The sequence below is a fragment of the Agelaius tricolor genome, unplaced genomic scaffold (assembly GCF_023055355.1).
Source record: "Agelaius tricolor isolate 1412-34295 unplaced genomic scaffold, bAgeTri1.0.p SCAF_2, whole genome shotgun sequence".
NCBI lineage: Eukaryota > Metazoa > Chordata > Aves > Passeriformes > Icteridae > Agelaius > Agelaius tricolor.
The window spans coordinates 4,265,773-4,284,344 of record NW_027269262.1 but is presented as its reverse complement, the minus strand read 5'-3'; the positions used below and the strand labels follow the sequence as shown (position 1 = coordinate 4,284,344).

The following is an 18,572-nucleotide window of genomic DNA, read 5'->3' as shown; positions in this document are numbered from 1 at the left end:
CCTGAGCAATATAAGTACAGGAAAAACACTGGGAATTTTGGTTTTGTTGCAGATTAGTGGCATTGTAGGACTGAGACAGCATTGTCTAGGTTTGGGAGGAAGAAGTAGGGATACATGAAATCTGTGAATTCAGCTGCCTACTCTGCAGCACTGAAGTGCTCAGGTTCAATGTTTCTGTGCCCAGGTAAAAAGGGCCAGACATATTCTGTAAAGATTAATCTGACTGATTATCATATGATGCAAAATATGTGGAACTCTAAATATTTATGTCACTCTGTTGCTGTAGTTCTGTGCAGGGTTATGCACTGAACATAACATAATAAAAAAGAGGCATGTACCCATCTGGAATTGGACAGCCGTTGTAACATGAGCCTTTGTGAAGTGGCAGCTGTCTGTGCTGTGTGCTAGAAAAGTATATTTATCCCAGCTGAACTATTTTAATGTTACTGCTTTCCAGTATCCACATTTAAATCCCAAACAACTTTGTCTAAAAGCTCTGAGACAACTCTATGCTTTGTCTCCAAGATTACCTTCAGAAAGGGAGAGATGTGTACATTCTAAACTTTGGAGGAGTAATGCTGCATAGCAGAGCAAAGCACTACAAAGGAGATTTTGAAAAGAGATGTGTTCTGGTATCATCCAAACAGGACTATGTCATAAGTTTCTAGAAACTTTGTTGCTTTTACAGGGAGGTACTGCCATACTTTGACTTCTTTGTCAGGTGGAGAGCACCTCTACAATATGTAAACAGAAGACCTAGAGAATGCTTGATTATAATTTTCAAGAAATTTGGCTTCTATTTACAGATGGATTCACATGATTTTTAAAAAATAGATCCTGTAGTTCATTTCTGCTTTATAGTGAAGAATACATAGTCTGAATAATTACTAAAATTAATTCAAAATAATCAGACTGCAACTGAAAAATCAGGAGAGAAGTAAACCAAAACTGATGTAGAAGAAACACTATCTACATTGCTTTTGCTTAAACTTTGTTATACTTAATAAAGGTCAAATATATTTACTAGAAATATTCTATACATCAGAATAATCTGCTAAAACATGCACACATAAATTGTGATGGTGTGTATTTTTTGTTGCTTGCTTTATGACATATTTAAATAACAAATAGAGGAAAGCAAATTTTTATGTGGCTTCCAAGCCTTGTACTGAGTATGTTCCATGATGATTTGGGTCAGAATCCAAGCCAGCCTCCTTCAAGAGAAATGGAGACATGCTCACCAATTCCACTATGAATTGAACTTAGTCTGAAGAAGGGTTTGGCCACTATCTCTAAATCAGTGGAGTTGCTACATGGGCAGTGTGCTTTCTTCTATGGGAGAGGTATAGAAGTACACTGGTTATGAATTTTATATATTTTTAGCCAATCAGCGGCTCTTAAAAAACAAAGCTGATAAAATACAGGTAAAAGAACAAGGAAACGTTGGAAAAGATCATGTTCCACATGCTCTGGCTGTAGTAAGTAACAAATCCAAACTGTGCAATCATAGTCTTCATTGATGGAAAAAAATAAATTAGGGAGGTATACATTACCTGAGTGTAATCACAGCAGGCACCGCTGCTGACGTTACTTAGCAATATTCTATCAAAGCATGTAAAAAGGGACAGTCCTTGGCACCCAAACTGTTGCAGAGTTTAAAAATCGGTCTTGTGTTTTATGTGATTCAGTCAGTTTTGGTTTAAAAGAGAAACTTAATTTGACTGCAGCCAAGAAGGATTTTGGACATTTCTTGCTGTTCATTCGTTCTATAAAATCAGCCAGCTAGAAAACCTGCTTTTCATGGTTTCCGGTAAAGGAAAAACTGAGTTAAAGAATTATCATGTCAGAATTTCCTGTAGGATAAATGAAAATGAAATAAAAGTTCCTAAATGATTTGATTATTAACTCTGAGATTTACAAACTTCCTGGTAACTGTTGCAGTGCAGGAAGTGATCAGACCAGCAGCAATTGTTGCATGGTTTTGGGTGAAAGCAAATTGCCCTTGAGGAAATTATGTGACCAGTCCACTTTGGCATGGGGGAGGTTGCTGGGCAAGGTTTTTTTGCTATCATTCATCAATATTTTCATAATGTCATCCATAAAGTAATAAATAATGCTTCTATAGGAAACCTTTCCAAATTGAGATGCCAGGGCTGAGTTGCATCAGTTCCAGATGCTTTGGCAGGATTGTAGTTCCCTGAGAGCTGGAACTCATGTGTACCTATGGAAGCAGATGAAAGAATAGGAATAAAAATAAGATACTGAACTACTTCTGCTGCTACATGCCTGAAAAAAAATCATCAAAGTTATTATAATTATGACTGTTATTAGATATCATGTCTGGTTTCTGCATATTTAAATTCTGAGAGAGGTGAAACTTAGGCACTTAGAGATCCCAGGGGAATAATTGCAGAAATGATGACATATTCCACTTTTTGAACAAATTTCAATACCAAAGCTGCGTTCTGCGTACTTACATTTCTTCTTAATTATACTTGGATGCAGGATAGATAGTAATTTTCTATCTTACAAATGCATGTAGCCAATTACTCTTGTAGATCATGAATACGCAATGGCCTAACTCATTAAATGGAATTTTCCTTCTCTGTTGTTATGGCAAAGGAGTCTGCAAATAGCTGAGTATTGTATCTCTCTTGGAGCTCAGCCTTGGCCAGATCCATAACTTCAGCAAGTGGACAATTACTGGGTTTACTTTTCATTCCTTACAGTGCCCCATGCTAGTCTTCTCTGTGCGTCTGTCTGTATGCATGTACTGTAAATTGGTATAGGCTGTTTTGCTCCTCTGAGCTTCTGATCTTCAATTTAAATGCCACCATTCTGATCCTATGTGATGAATTTAGTCTTCCTGATTTCTTCCCATTCCCAAGAAATTCTGAGCCCAGAACCTCTCCCTCTGGCCCACTGAGACATGCCGACCTGACCTCTTTTGGCTCCTGGAAGCAAAGCTGAGAAAAAACTGGCAACATGTCTCTGAAGAAACCACAGTTATATCAAATTATCTAACACAGGTGTTCTTTTCTTCTTCCCTCTGATTTTTTTAATTTTTTTTTTCTGCATAATATGCTTACCATTCTGTCATCTCAGAGTATGAAGATAACACATGTAGCCTAGTCTGCCTCACAAGCAGGCTTCATAGCCATGATGAAGGCAGACTGTTATGACCAGAGAGAGCCAGGGAACCACAAGACAACTGAGAAATGATTACAGACCCAACATTTCTCTGAGCCAGTTTTGCTAAGTTTTGGTGTCAGTAAATAATAAACAGGATGTGAGGACATGACTTGGTGATTGGCCTTCGTGCTTTTCAGTGGTAGCATGTTTGCCCAAGGGTGACTGTTGCTTATCTAACATTCTGTCCTCCTCTTTTTCATAATATTGCAGGACATCTGAGACTTGAGCACTTCAGTGCTACAGCAGATGTTGAGCTGTGATTTTTAAAAGCTGTGGTCTCAAATATTATGGAAGCAACAAAACCTCTCAGTTTAGGGGAAATGTTTTCTGTAATCTTATTACTGGAGTATTTATCTTGAGTGCCTGAATGACATGTTTTGCAAAACTCCTCTGGGGATTTAAATTTAATTACTGTTTTCTTGAAAACAATAATAAAAAAACCACCATGCTGTTGGTTACACTGGATTTTTACTAAAATTTGAGTATGTTTATCAGTTGTTATTTGTAGTTGCAGACTTCCCAGAGAATGGAAATTCTAAATGTGTTATAAACAAGTCTTAAACACCTCTTAAAAGTATGCAAAAATATACTTTTTTTTCTACTATTAGGATTCTGTCACTGGGTCTGGAACTCAGGGATTTGCCCCCTTCTGCTGTGTACCCCACAACTTGTGGTTCTGGGGAGTGAAGTCTATCTGCCTTTGGGGAAATGAGCTGGGTGCTTGCTGTTTCCTTTGCTTTCCAGGGTTTACTTTGGGAATGTTCCAGATAAATGCACGAGGAAGAGAAGGCAAGAGTTATTCTGTGAAATCTTTCTTTTCAGCAAGTGGAGAATTATATACATATCTCATGTATATACATATGTGTGTACATATACATACTGTAATGCAGATGTGACATTGCTGCTCCTATTTCTTAAAGTTCTGTTTTCTACAATTAACTGTAAGAGAAAATCCCAATCTTATCTTTTACTGCTTGTACCTTAAAGAATCAAAACATTATTATCCTCTCTGAATCTTGCAGAGTTCACATGGAACTTATGATGGAGATCTTTAAATTTGTGTGTAACAGCTGCCACTGGGATGTGGTGGGAATCTTTCAGGGAGAGGGGAGGGGAATGTAACTTTGCTCATGGATATTAAAACCGTGGAGTAAAATGTGAAACCTTCTTGAGTCTCAGAATAGTAATAAAAGCAGTGAGTAAATTTAACTTGCTAGACAGTTGTAATTTGCAGAATGCATTTGTCAAATAGTTTGGAAATAATCTAGAACACATTTAGATGGAAAAAGTAGAGATGGGCTCAGACTAAAAATGTGAGCTAGATGTCCTTCCAGGTTTGCAGAAATTAGGCTATACACTTCATCATAAACTCAGTAATGGACAGGACCAGAGGGAGATTTTGAACTTTGGGGAAAGTCAGATTTTGTTCCATAGCTGTTTGGTCCCTGAATGCAACTGATTTGTCTTTGAGTCTTCAAGTTAATTTTAAAATTGATGCTTCCTTTGAACAGTGTAAGTGCATTTGGAAGTTGAGAAGTATAATTGAAACACAGGTCTTCCCAGACCAGTGTTTATTTTGCCTTTAGCATGTTGGGTCTGTGAGTTGTTAAAAACTCTTCTTCTTGAGTCATTGTAATATGCAGTGTTGGCTCCACTGCCATGGAAATTGGTGTGATCTCATGAGTACAGCGAAATGAGATCACCAAGAGGGAATAAGGAGATGCCCCAGCATTGTAAATTACAAGTGTGACTTTTAAAGAAAAGACACCCTTTTGGTGATTGATCACAGATTTTTTTCATTAGGTGGATGAAAAGGTAATGAACTTCATTCATATCTGACATTTTTATTTGCTATCATGTTAATAAATAAAAATCAGTTTATATTTCTGAACTGGATTTTCCTGTTAGGCCCCTCATTTTTTTCATTACAGCCCCTCAGTTCTATCCCTCGATTCTTTTAACCCTGTCAGTTTTAGACTCTTGTAAGTAGGGTTTTCTCTACTCCACTTTCTTGCTGATACAGAGGTTCCTCAGAGAATTTGATTATTTCTGCTAAGGGCATTTGTTTGTAGCTGAAGTTCTCAGTATAATTCATTGGTTTTGCTTTCTGAGTCATCTCTCATCTTCTATTTTCCAGGTTGGTGAGAGGCAGAGAGTTCTGGTAACAGAAGAATCCTTTGACTCCAATTACTATGTTGCTCACAATCCTTTCTATGAGCAGGTACAGTTAAATAAACCAAATAACATATTTTTCTTTTATCTTTGTTTTCTGATAATCCCAGCAACACAGTGTGTCAGGATAAAAAAAAATCTAGTAAAGAAATATGAAGCATTTTCCAGGAAACATGTGACCATCAAGACTTTTTTATGAGATATTTTGTTTTATTATTGTATTTTAAATATAATTTACCTGTAATTATGTTAAGAAATATACAGTGGATGTTTGAGTGTACAGCGTGGTTTAAGAAGCTGTTAATTATTGCAGGAATTTTAATTTCAGTGTCCCCAAAGCACTGATTTCTAAATAGTTGAGTCATGATAATTTGCATACATCTTTCTGAAAAGTGTTTCAAGCAATGCAATTTGAAAAAAAAATTCCTAACAATAGAAGGGTCAGAAACTTTTTTAGATAAGGACTTCAACACGATATGTTGTGTTTCATAGAATCATACAATGGTTTGGGCTGGAAGGGGCCCTGCTGGCCACCCCTTTTTGGATGTAGCACAGGATACAATTGGCTTTCTGGTCTGCAAGTGCACATTTCTGGCCCATGTCCAGCCTCTCATCCACCAGCACCCCCAAGTCCTTCTCTCTCACTCTCCATGAGTTCTTCTCCCAGTCTGTGCTTATGTCTGGGATTGCCCCAACCTGGCTGCAGCACCTTGCACTTGGACTTGTTGAACTTCATTATGCTTTTGTGGGTTCTCTTCACTTCTCAGGCTTGTGTGGGTCACCCTTAATGGCATACCTTCCTTTTAGTTTTTGTCATTTCCTTATAGCACTTCCAGTAGATAAATTCTTGCCACACAAAACCATTATCTTTGAGCTGGGAAAGAAGTACACACATAAATTTCACAAAATGGTTATTTTTGCTCAAAAGCCAATGACTTGCTTAAGACCAATAAAATTGTCTTTCCTGAATCATCATGATGTTATTCTCCATTTTATTGGACTAAGCTGTCTACAATTTGCTTTTGCTACCATTAGGTATTCTGTTTTCTGAACCTGGAGAGATTATAGATGATGGCTGTGCTTCTGGTTTTGGGTTATGTTACAGAATTAATTTATTTGTTTTTCCTCAGTAGTAAGTAACATTACTATTCTTGAACTATCTGTTTCTGTTAGATATATGGGTCACTAATTATTTTTTCCTCACTTTCTCCTTTTTTTTAATAAATCTCTTTTTTTTTACTGCATATCCAACTTCTCTCTATCATTTTGTATTGATGCTCCTTGATTTTGTAGCTTATCAGTCAGAGTTGAGGAAGATGGTCTTCCACATAGAGATTAAAAAGAAATTTTTTGGGACTTTTTTGTTCAATCCTTGTTTATGGGAGCTTAATTAATTAAATGAAAAGCAATATGTACAGGAAACAAAGTGTTGATTTTTTGTTTGTACTGCACTTTATGCAGCTCATCATTGGGACTGGTAAGGAATTCACTAAATACAAATAGGGACTCATTTTAAATTCTATTAGGGAAGAAATGCTTTCCATTAAGAGAATGAAAATCTTTCCCTAAAATGTTATGTGTGGCATGTTTCATAAGGATGGTATCCTACTGCTCACCCAGGTAAGCACAAGAATCCATGCTAGTAACTAAGATTAATAGCAGTAAATTGAAAACCACTCTAAAGTCTAAATATCATATTATATATTATTTAAGCTGAAGCTCAGAATCCTACTGTAGTGTTTTGTTAACTCAAATAGTTATCAAATGTATTCTGTCTTCACTGAGCTCATCTGTACTAAAAGAATTTGCTATTAAACCCACATCAGTGCAGCTGCACAGACAGACTTAGTGGTGGAGCTGCAGCTGACATTTGTGAAGGCTTAGGTGGTACAGTTTACATTGAACAGAACAGTCTAAAGTGACCAAAGACTGCTTTGCCAGATCCACAGCCGAGGTGAGTTTCTGCTGGCTTAACTTAGTTTCTTAGAAATACCATTGAGGGTTTTTTCTTAACAAATACTTCAAAAAATATCTGAGTGTATGCCAAGCCTGGATGCTTGGTTGTTTACACTCTCCCAGTTATTTTCACTTAACCTGTTTCTTTTTCTGAAGTTTGGTTTATATTTAGTTCCTTTTTCATGAGGAGATGGAAGACTTACAGAGGTCATGAGCCCAGTATATACTCAGCTACCTAGTTTCCCTTTGATTTAAATTTGCCCAAGATGAGTTACTTGGGAAGAACTGTGATCCAGTCACATTATAACACTCTCTGAGCATTGCAATCCTGACTTTGTGCTTGCTGAGTCTCAGCTTGCCTGTCTCTGAAAGGCAAAGATTTCTGCCTTTCTTGGAAGATGCCTAGGAAGCTCAGCAAGATCCTAGGATCTCAAAGTGCTTACAGTCATGAACACCTTGAGCCTTCAGAGAAGAAGGAAAACCACTAGTGGTGATTTCCTCCAAGTGGGACAATCAACAGTTGTGACAGGTGAAAATGGAGAGGCAGTGTTGGCAAAAAAATGGTCTCCAAATGTGGGTGGCACAGATTTTTTTTTCTCTGAAAGTCCTCTGCACACGTAGTCCTAAAAATTAAGCCATTTTAAGGCACTTCCATTTCAGCATCAAAGAATCAAGAGAAAAAGATAAGATCTTTTCCTTTGAAAAGCTCTCCTCAGCCCTGGTAGGGCCACACCTAGTGTGCTGTGTCCAGTTCTGGGCTCCTCAGTACAAGAGAGACACAGGGCTGCTGGAATGGGTCCAGTGGAGGACAACAAAGATGATCGGGGAACTGAAGCACCTCTCTCATGAGGAAAGGCTGAGGAAGCTGGGCCTGTTCAGCCTCAAGAAGAGGCAGCTGAGAGGGGATCTCATCAATGTCCCTAAGCATCTGAAGGGAGGGTGTCAGAGGGTGTTTCCAGGCTATTCCTCAGTGGTGCCAAGCTGTAGGACAAGAGGCAATGGGCAGAAACTGATGCTCGGGAAATTCCCCCTGAACATGAGTATCGAATTTGCAGCCAACCCCAACGAGGGGAGAGAGAATGATGATGCATCTGACTCCATCTTATCAAAAGGCTGATTATACTAATACTATACTATATTACATCTAAACTGAATCTGCCAAGCACTCAACTCTGCACACAACTGCTCAGAATTCTCATGACTGTCAGCTGACAGTCCTGACACACACACACTCTTGGCCCTGATAGGCCAAGGAAACAAAACACCATCACTTTGGGTAAACAATCTCCATATTGCATTCTACTTTTGCACAAACAGAGGCACAGCAAATAAGATAAGAATTGTGTTTTCTTTCTCTGATGTTCAGAGAATGTGAAACCCAGAAATATTCTTGGGAAGAATTGTGCCTTGCTTTTCTCTGTGAAGAGAAATGTGGGGCTGCACATGAGGAAGAGCTTCTTTACTGTGTGGGTCACCATGCACTGAGACAGATTGCCCAGAGAGGGTGTGGAGTCTCCCTCACTGGAGAAATTCCAGAACTGCCTGGGTGCAATCCTGTGCCATGTGCTCTACAATAACCCTGCTTGAACAGGGAGATTGGATCAGATGACTCCTCTGAGGTCCCTTCCAACCTGATCCACTCTAGGATTCTGTGTGTGGATAAGCTTCAAGTAAACGTTATTTAATAAGTCCCCATGATTCAAATTTTCATTGTAAACAGTGAAAAAAACGTAATTTCATCAATAAATTATTCCGCCTTTCTTTTTCAACTGCTTACCTATTTTGGAGCCATTTAAAGTCCATTTATTCTTCCATTCCAAAAAATGTTGCTCCTGTGTTTTGGGCCCTTTCTTTTTTTAAATGCATGACCTAAGAACATCTGTTTAGTGCTTTTGTGTGAAGTGGGACTGTCTGATATCACGGTTGTGCAAATTCAGGAAAGAGTGGCATTAGTTGCTGACCCAAGAAACAGTCATCTATTTTTACAGGCATTCATTGTCAATCATGCATCTCAGCTGCAAAGGATCTGCACAATCAAAATAAAGGCTTGTGCAAAGAGAGAAAAGGGTATACTTTCTGTCCTGAAGCCTTTACAGACTCCGATTTTTTTTTTAAGTGCCATGGGACAGAGATGAAAATGGGAAGCTTTACAGCAGTCTGTTAGAATTGTGTAGTACAAATGTCCTTGGGAACTGTTTGGGTCTGGATTCAAAAGCTGTAATTCAGGCCCAACTTTCTCATCAATCAAAAAGCATGACTTTAGGAATCAGTTGGAGTTGAAAAGAGCTGAGCTAACACTGAAAAGCTCTTGTAGAATACAGGCTGGAGATCTTACTGGTCAAGTGTGCCAGGGCTGTAGTGTACACTGGTGACTAAAATGTTTAAATTTAGGATTTTCTCTGATGTTTATCAAAAATCTGTTTTCTGAATGAATACTAGAGACTCTAATGTTCCTTGCAATATTTAGTAACTATGTCTTTATTTTATTTGAAAGGTTCTTGTGCCAAAGGATCCACTGTTAATGGGTAAGATGGTAGAAGTGAATATTTATGAGGCTGGGAAACATTTTATGAAGGGGCAGCCAGTATCAGATGCCAGAGTTCATACTGCATCCATCAGCAGACCATTAGCAAAAGGAGAAGTTTCTGGTTTAACAGAGGTGAGTAAAAGAAATTTTCTGCTTTGCTACACTGGCAAATCCACAGCTGTTCAAGCAAAATGATTCCATGCTATGTATCTGTTATCATTTTATAGTTCCCATTTATATATGCATGAAGCTTTAATCTTTTCTGACAGATTGAAATCTGAATTCAAAATATATTTTTGCTGATGCTCATAGCTTTACTTTGCTGACTATAAAGGCAATAATACACTTGTTTCTTGTTTCTAGATGCAAGATGGGTAAAGAACATACTAGAATTGAAAAGATTAAACACCAGTAATTATATAATTCAATATATTTCAGTTTAATGGAAGGAGGAATTAGTTTAATTTTTTTACAAAGCTGTTCTAAACAAAAAAATGTATTGATTACATATCTGTTTAAAAAGGTCTAAACACTATTCAGAGATTCAAAATTAATTGATGGGTAGAGGTGCAGAATATATTTACAATATATTTTGGAAAAAGGTCAACATCTGATTTAGTCATGTAAAAAAAATGAAACTCTTTTAAAAAGAGATCTGATTCTTATTTTACAGCTCAGTAGATATGGCTGTTAGCCAAGTATTCTCATACATTTCATGGAGCTCTAGTTGTAAAAACTGATGGAGTGTGAAATGAAAATGTGTATCACATTTCTAAGCATCATTTGATGTCCTTTCTCCAGCACTGTTGTTAAGATCTCCAACAAATATGTAGCACATGGGAGAAGGATAATTGGCAGTTTATCAGCCACCTTACTGCTTTTACAGTAAATTGCTGATAAGTATTTAAGTATATACATGTCCTTGTTTATGTTCTAAGTAGTCACATTTAAAATACATCATCAAGACATACCTGAGGTGACCAGTGTTAAGCTAAGCTCCTTGGTCTCTTGAATAAGCCTGGCTGTGGAAACACAGAGCAGCAATAATGCATTCCCTGTAATGCACCTACTGTAATGTGTTCAGCAGATCATGACACTTAGGCACAAACACATTACTAAGCTCCCCATTAATATTGTCTGTGTGTATGTGTATATTGGCCTGATAAGGGTCTGTAAAAGATAAAAAACAGCCAAAACCTTCAAATTGTCTGGTTGGACTATGTGGCTATTTAAGCACAGCTGATTTTTTCATCAGAATGTGGGTTTTTTTTAAATAATCCGCTGGAACGGAACCAAGACTGTCATTAAACTGACTATGTGCTGCCAGAAGCTTGTAGATGGGGACAAGCAGGCAGACTTGACTGAATTTTTTAACGTTAAAATGAGAGGTTAAAATATTACAATCAAGGATACTGATAATTTCCATAGGGACTCATTGAGATATGTACCTGGAACAAGTACCTGGAATCCCCCCCATAAATGGCTGCAGCAAGCAAATGATAAGGCAAACTGCTTTTCATGACATTTGTGGTTACCAGTGCTCCTTCAAGGGAGTATTTTATATATGATTGGGCCACTGGAAATGTTGGGAACTTTTGTGTAATGGAAGAAAATAGAATCTCAGTATTTCAGTAGATGGAACAGCTTCAGTACATAGAGGGTGCAGCTGAAAGCTTTTAATCACACTTGGCCAATGTATAATATATAGAACATGAACTGAAATTCTTAGTGGGAAGTTCATCTTGAAAAGTCATACATATAAATAGAAGCTCAGGAACTTTCTTTAGGTTTTCAGGAAAAAAAAAAGTCAGTTTGCCACAAAAGTTACCTTGGTTTTCTGACTGGCTGCAAGATGCAATTTGGGTTGCTCTGTTTGGTTGGACTGCTGGGAAACACTTCCTGCTGTGTGTGCTCAAGACACATAGTTCCAATGAAAGATGCTTTGAGTAAGATAAAAGGGGCTCATACGAGGGTCATGTGAGCCATTTTAGCTTGTTACGTGCACGGATGGCAGGCTGGGGAAAGATGAAGGAGGCAACTCAGAACTGATGAATTCAAATTTCCCAAAAGTAGCAAAATATCTTGGATCTTTAACAAGGTCCCAAGTGTCTCCAGCAGGTTTTCTGCAGCTTGCAGAACTAAAATATTGGATAAATTTTCCACTATGCATACTTATGAGCAAGAATTAAGATCCGCTCATTATTAATAGTGTTTTCATTAACTTACATAGGACACAGTAAAAGGTGTTTCAAAATCCATCACAGCTGTACTTCTCTCTAATGAGGAATGCTCACAGAAAGAGTGAAAGCTTTTGAAACTGTAGTTTTTAAAGAAATTAATCAATTGAGAGCATCATCATGTGAGGATGTCAAAGCAAGTCATAAACTCATCCTAAGCAAGAAGGTACTTCTAGAGATGCTGTGAGGAAAAGTACCTCCAAAGAATCAAAGCTTATCTGCAGTTGTGTGCTCTCTTTCTCATCTGATACATTACCCTCAATAATTTTTTTCTGACAAATTCAGAGTGAGCACCACAAGCAACATGTGTGTCTGAAGGAGCAGTTGCAGACCTTTTTTTTACCTTTTTGGCTGCATGACTCTGGCAGGAAATTGGTCCAAAGAAATAAAAGAAGTAGGTCGCCAACTGGAGTCGACAGATTTGACTGAAAAAGAGGGACTGCAAAATGCAAAAACACAAAGGACAGTTTAAAGTGTAAAATAATATTCATAAAATATTCCCACATTGTATGTCTGTGACAAGTAAGGAGGGAAATATATATAGAATTAATTCAGAGTATTTCTAGCATTTCATGCTTTTTCAGTATATGAAGAACACAGCTAATACGTATATCCATTAATGTACTAATGATGTGGAATTATGGTGTAAGATGTCTTACAGTTATTAGACTCTTTAAGGAAAAAACTGTAACCAAGTAGATGGTGGAAGATCTTGACATTCAATAATGTTAGGCTCTGTGGTAGAATTTGGGATGGGAAGGACAAAAGAGTCTTGGAGTCAGCAGATGGGGTTAAAAAGCTGTCAAAGGAATCAGACTTAGTGATTGTTGTGGACATACTAAGTTGTAAAATGCAGAAGATTTGCCAGGATTTTTTTTTTAAACTTCAGCATGAATTTTCCTATAAAAGCCACTCAAAAAGGAGTGATGTCTTCAAGTGGCACAGTTTTACAGGATGGCTATTTGGGAGGGCAAGCACATTTGGAAATTTTGGTTGACAGATCTACTATAATCTTAAGCTTGGGTTTAAAATGGACAGTTGCTGATTCAGTAAGAGAACCACGTCTAGAAGGCATACATTGCAGAGGAGATACAGGTGAAAGTTGAAGTCAATAAAGCATGAACACGTGTAGAGGCAGTTTTGAATTTGGTTCTAGTAAATCTAAGGATGTATGTGAGCTGGACATTAAAAAGTAGTGACAATAACCTTAAAATGAACATTCAGACAAAACAAACCTGTCACAAGTTACTAACTGCAATTACAGATATCAGTGAATAAGTATTTCAAAGCTCTGATCAAGATTTAGTTCTCTTAAGTTTCACAAGAACAAAAAGAAGAAGCAAATGCTGTTGATGTTACATCCTTTCATTGAGGTAGGCTTGAAGCTGACAAAGCATTAAGAGTGCACTTCAGCATTTTGAGATTCAGAAAGCAATTTAGCATGTTTACTATGTTCCTAAGCACTCTGGTAAACTTGTCTTTTAGGATTTGGAGGTAGGTTTGCAATGCACATTGTGTTGAGTATATTATCTTTGGATAATATTTTTGAAAAGTCAGCAGTGTGTGTCAACAGTCTAAATGTAATCTAATTTAGAAAAAAAAACAATTTTAATATTTGTATTAGTTTTATTTGGCCATATTTAGGGATCTTGACTGTTTCTCAGCAGCATAAAGTAAAGTACCTAATAAATGTATCCTGTTTACAGACAAATGTTTGCCCAAAACTAATCATTGAAAAAAGTAAGAATCTGCAAGAATATGATCTCTTGTTAGAACTAGAAATAGAGTATGTTATGCTTCTGTACTCCAAAAATAATTCTGGTTGTTTACATATGTTCTGTGGCTAGAGGAAAAAAATACTGCAAGATGAGAAATATATGAAGAAAAGACCAAAGGGCTGAGGGATAAAAATAAAAGGCTGGCTACCTGCCAGAGTTGCAATGCATTGCCAGAATCAAAGCCCCATAAGTCTGAGGGCCTTTGGTGGGAAGTTTTAATCAGATGGAAAATTAAGGCAAGAGGAAAAAAAAATAATTTTAACAGGCTGTTTAATCCCCAGTCATGATTATTTTATGTTCATAGGTCATGTTTCTATAATGCCTCTATGACTGACTTTCTTTTCAAACAAATACAGGCACATCTTTCAGTTTTCTGTTTTCCATTGGTTTCTCTGTTTATTATATTCTCCATGCCTAACACTTCCTCTGTGAATGGCATCTGTTGGGAGCCACCATTTCCAATGTCTCCTTCTGTGAGTCTGGGATCTTGGTGCACATCTCTCTGGTTCCTAGGCCTTGGAAATACTCACAGCTGGCCTTTTAAGCTAATAGCTATTCAAGTCATTGGGCTCTTTGGAGGAAATGAGGAGTGAGCCACTGATTTTCAGTTAGCAGCCAATTATTTTGGCCATTCTGCTTTTTTCTGTTTTCTCTCCCGTCCTCCCTGCATTTTAGCTGCAGTAGGTTATCGTGGCATTGTGCTTCGGGATACTAATGAAGATTTATGTTACTGGTCTTACAGTTAGCCACAAATATTTTCTAGTTACATGAGCAAAAACATCAACCAGCCTTTTTTTATGATGTTAAGAAACAGGAAAGATGCATATATCAAACACTTCTTTATAGCCTGCCAGCAAGAAAATTCAACAAAGCATAGCTTAAAGGAAACTCTCTGATCTCAGGTAGAAAGGGTGCTTCACTTGCAGGCAAAATAAAATTGAGAAGGGGGGAGAAAATATCTTCTGCTGGAACAGAAATGAAAGAAATCATGTCAGAATTAAGATCTCTCTAATGGAAACTTCCTTCAAGGACTTGGAAGGAAATGTGGAAGATGTGTGTTAATTAATAAGCATAGTTTTTACATGTGCTGGAGTTTCAAAGTGGTGGAAAATTTGGTTCCTGAACAGGAACTAGAGATTAGAGATTTAGGGCAAAAAGGGAATGAGGAAGCAAATCTTAGATCAAAAAATGGCATAGAGATGTGAGTAGAGGAATCTTTCATAAAATTTCAGAAACTGTAGAAAGTATGAAAAATGCTAATGAAAGATCAGAATTTCCAAAGAAGAAAGATAAACTAATATAGAATATAGAACCTCTTACCTCTCTCAGAAAACTACTTTGCAAAGGGATCTTTTTATCACATAGTCCAAGAAAGGGCAATATGAGAAATGTAAGAGAAACACACTGACAAAAAAAGGAACATTTTCTGTGTAAAATCATTTTCAAATAATTCTTTATGAAAATACGATACATTACTTGGTACTCTTGCATTCTTAGGAACATCCCTTTGTTAGTTCAGTTGAACTCTCTCCCTCTTTCTGATACCTTTCTTGTGACACTAAGCTGAATGGTGCAGTTGTCTCACCTGAAGGATGGAATTCCAATCTTGTTTAACAAGACCAAGTGCAAGGAGCTGCAGGGCAATCCCTGATATGAACACAGGCTGAGGAGTGAACAGATGGAGAGCAACCCTGCCAAGAAAGACTTGGGATTACTGGTGGGTGAGAGGTTGGACATGACCTGGCAATGTGGACTTGCAGCCCAGAAGGCCAACCTCATCCTAGACTGCATCAAAAGCAGTGGCCAGCAGGGAGAGGGAGGGAATTCTGTCCCTCTCTTCTGGTGAGACCCCACCTGCAGTGCTGCATCCAGCTCTGGGGTCCCCAACACAGAAAGGACATGGACCTGTTGGAGAAAGTGCAGAGGAAGCCACCAAGATGATCAGAGGGATGGAGCAGCTCTGCTGTGAGGAAGGACTGGGAGAATTGGGTTTGTTTAGCATGGAAAGGAGGAAACTTTGGGTTAACCTAATTGTGGCCTTTCAGTGTGTGAAGGAAATCTGCAACAAAGATGGAGAGGGACTACCTACATGAGCAGGTAGTGTCAGGACAAGGGGGAACGTATTCAAACTCGCAGGGAGTAGGTTTAGATTACATATTCAGAAAAAAATCTGTACTGTGAGGGAATGAGGCACTGGAACAGGTTGCCGAGAGAAGCTGTGGATGTCCCAACTCTAGAAGTGTTCAAGGTCAGGTCAGATGGAACCCCTGCCCATGGCAGGGGAATTGGAAACAGATGATCTTTAAGGTCCCTTCCAACACAAACCATTCTATGATTCTCTGAAAGAACTGATTGTAGGGCTAAGTGCACAAGTACTTAGTGCTTTTGCATGTATTAATCTGTTTTGCTTAATGTGCTCCTTGTATTCCCTGCTGGTTGTAAATAGAGGTCATAAAAGATCGTGTAAAATCCTTCTTAATTAATAATTTTTTCTTACATTTTCTTCAGTTCTTTCAGGAAGGTTACTATAAAGTTAGTGTCATAAGAGCTATATTTCCTTTTGAAGAGCAGAGCTCAATGCCACCTCTGGATGTTTTATAAAAGGACCTTTGAAAGTCTCATTTTTTCCTGAAAATTGTCATGTGCTCTTTCTTAGATGCTGATTTTCATTATCTACGCATTATCTGCGTGCCGTGTTGGCTTTGTTCATTTGGGCAATTGAGTTGACTTGAATTTTTCTTCTGCTTGGAAGCCCATTTCTTGGCTTAAAATTTGAAACTTGCAGTCAAGTCTTTCGTATGGGCAGAGTAAATTTTTCTTGCTGGGTTTAGATAAGCACTGGCTCGAATCCCATGTAGTGGTTGGGGAATTTTAATCAATGCTGATCTCTAGGAACATACTTAGCCAATGCTGTGACAAACACTGGAGATGTAAGTCAGCCACCTTGGGTCATGGGTATAGGATAGGTGACTTCTTTGTTTCCAGCCTTATCTGCTATAATTCAATGAATGTTTTAATTTAGCCATTTGATGACTCCCAAACTGGAACAGAAGGTAGTGCAAGTGTGTTGATCCAACACATTTCTCTGCCCTGCTTTAAGGGCTAAAATACACAGGGGTGATTTAAGGCAGCAAGCCCAAGAGCCAGCATAAGACCAAGTAGTTTTGTCCTGGTGTCTTTAATTTAATGGGCATGTTGTCTTTCTGCTCCTCCCTCTGGCAGGGCTGAATTTCAACTACAGTGATCAAAGCTCAGCTGAAACAACACATATTACATAGACCCTTTTCAAACAAATGCTCACCACAGTCCGTTTCAGGTGAAAAAAACTGAACATTAATTTATGTACTTTTCATTTCCTCAACAGACAGTGTTATTTTGCTGAATGTCACTGTTTAATCACTTAAAATACATAATTATGTTAATCCTGTGCAGTTCATGCAATAAATGGAAATAGTAATGGCTGGGAGGATTCAACTCTAAGTCATTTTCTGGAGAATAAGCAAAGGTTAAACAGAAATGTTCTACCCCTTCTGCCTCCAGAAGTAAAACTCTCAGGGCTAAAATTGTTCTGCCATTTTTGTGTATTATTTCTAGTGCTCAACCTGCTGCACTGCAAGATCAGTGAGTAGGTTCTGCTCTCTGTTGGTATAGGGAAATGTGTAGCCATGGTAATTTTAACTACTTGACACTCCCCGTAATATTTAGGAGATCCTTTTAAAATATTTTTTCTTTTCCATCAGATCTCTAACAGACTCTTCAGGAAAAATTAAATAGCATTTGGTTTTGGTAATCCTTTCTTATTTAATATACCCATGTTCAGTAAGTTTTAATTGGCTTTCAGGAGAAACGTATAGCAGCCACAACTTTTTTCAGATTTTATGTTGTTTTGGAAGTCATCTACATCCAGTCCACAAAAATCATCATAGGTCTGAATTTTATACCTCTCCAGCAAAGATAGGTGGAGTATATGTGTACATTTTATCTCTGTTTGCAGTACTTAGTCATCCCTTTTCTTTTTATTAGTACTCCTTAGATCACCAAAAAAGCACACTTAGGCAGTATTTCTCTCTTCATTCCTTCCCTATCTCTCCTTTCCCTATGAGAATACACAGTCAGAGGTATCAGATATTATGTCTTGAGTGGATGGTTTTTCTCTGTTCCTCCTTTATTGAAGCTGTAATTAAAATAGTCTTTCTACATCAATACTTGAAAGGGACAGCACAAAAAAAAGGCACATGTAGCTCATGATACAGCTTTCCCCATCACCAAATGAAAGGTCAGTAGGAGGTTTGAATTTACACATACAAAGTTCTGGAATGTTGAACATCCGCCTCTTAGAAATGTATTTGTTGCCAAAACCATTGAAGTGAGATGATTCATTACCTTTGAGATTGTTTTGAAGGGCAATAAAAATTACAGTCATGACATTAAGCTATTTTTTAACTAAAAATTGTTTTAAAAGTATAGCTCATTTAAAAAAAATTACCAAACCATGTTAAAGGTAAACTGCCATGTTCTATATCCTTTAATATTATTACATGTTCAAAATCTTTATTAGATTCTGAGTAGATTAATGGGTTTCTAATAGTCTAATAATCATCCTTTGTGTTCTTGCTTATTCCCTTTATGATAATGAGAATTGCTAAGGTATACATAAATTTTGAAAGTAACTTTTTTGTTTTATTCTGACAAATCTATTGAAAAAGCATT

General features: G+C 37.6%; 1 protein-coding gene across 2 annotated transcripts in view; it reads left to right on the top strand.

The window, feature by feature from the left end:
- CDKAL1 (CDKAL1 threonylcarbamoyladenosine tRNA methylthiotransferase) overlaps positions 1-18,572 on the top strand; it is a 378,140-nt gene that overhangs the window by 345,399 nt on the left and 14,169 nt on the right. For both annotated transcript variants that reach the window (XM_071451013.1, XM_071451003.1), the window contains 2 exons: positions 5,330-5,413; positions 9,815-9,979. In XM_071451013.1, the coding sequence (XP_071307114.1) occupies positions 5,330-5,413; positions 9,815-9,979 (249 nt within the window). The remainder of the gene's footprint in view (positions 1-5,329; positions 5,414-9,814; positions 9,980-18,572) is intronic.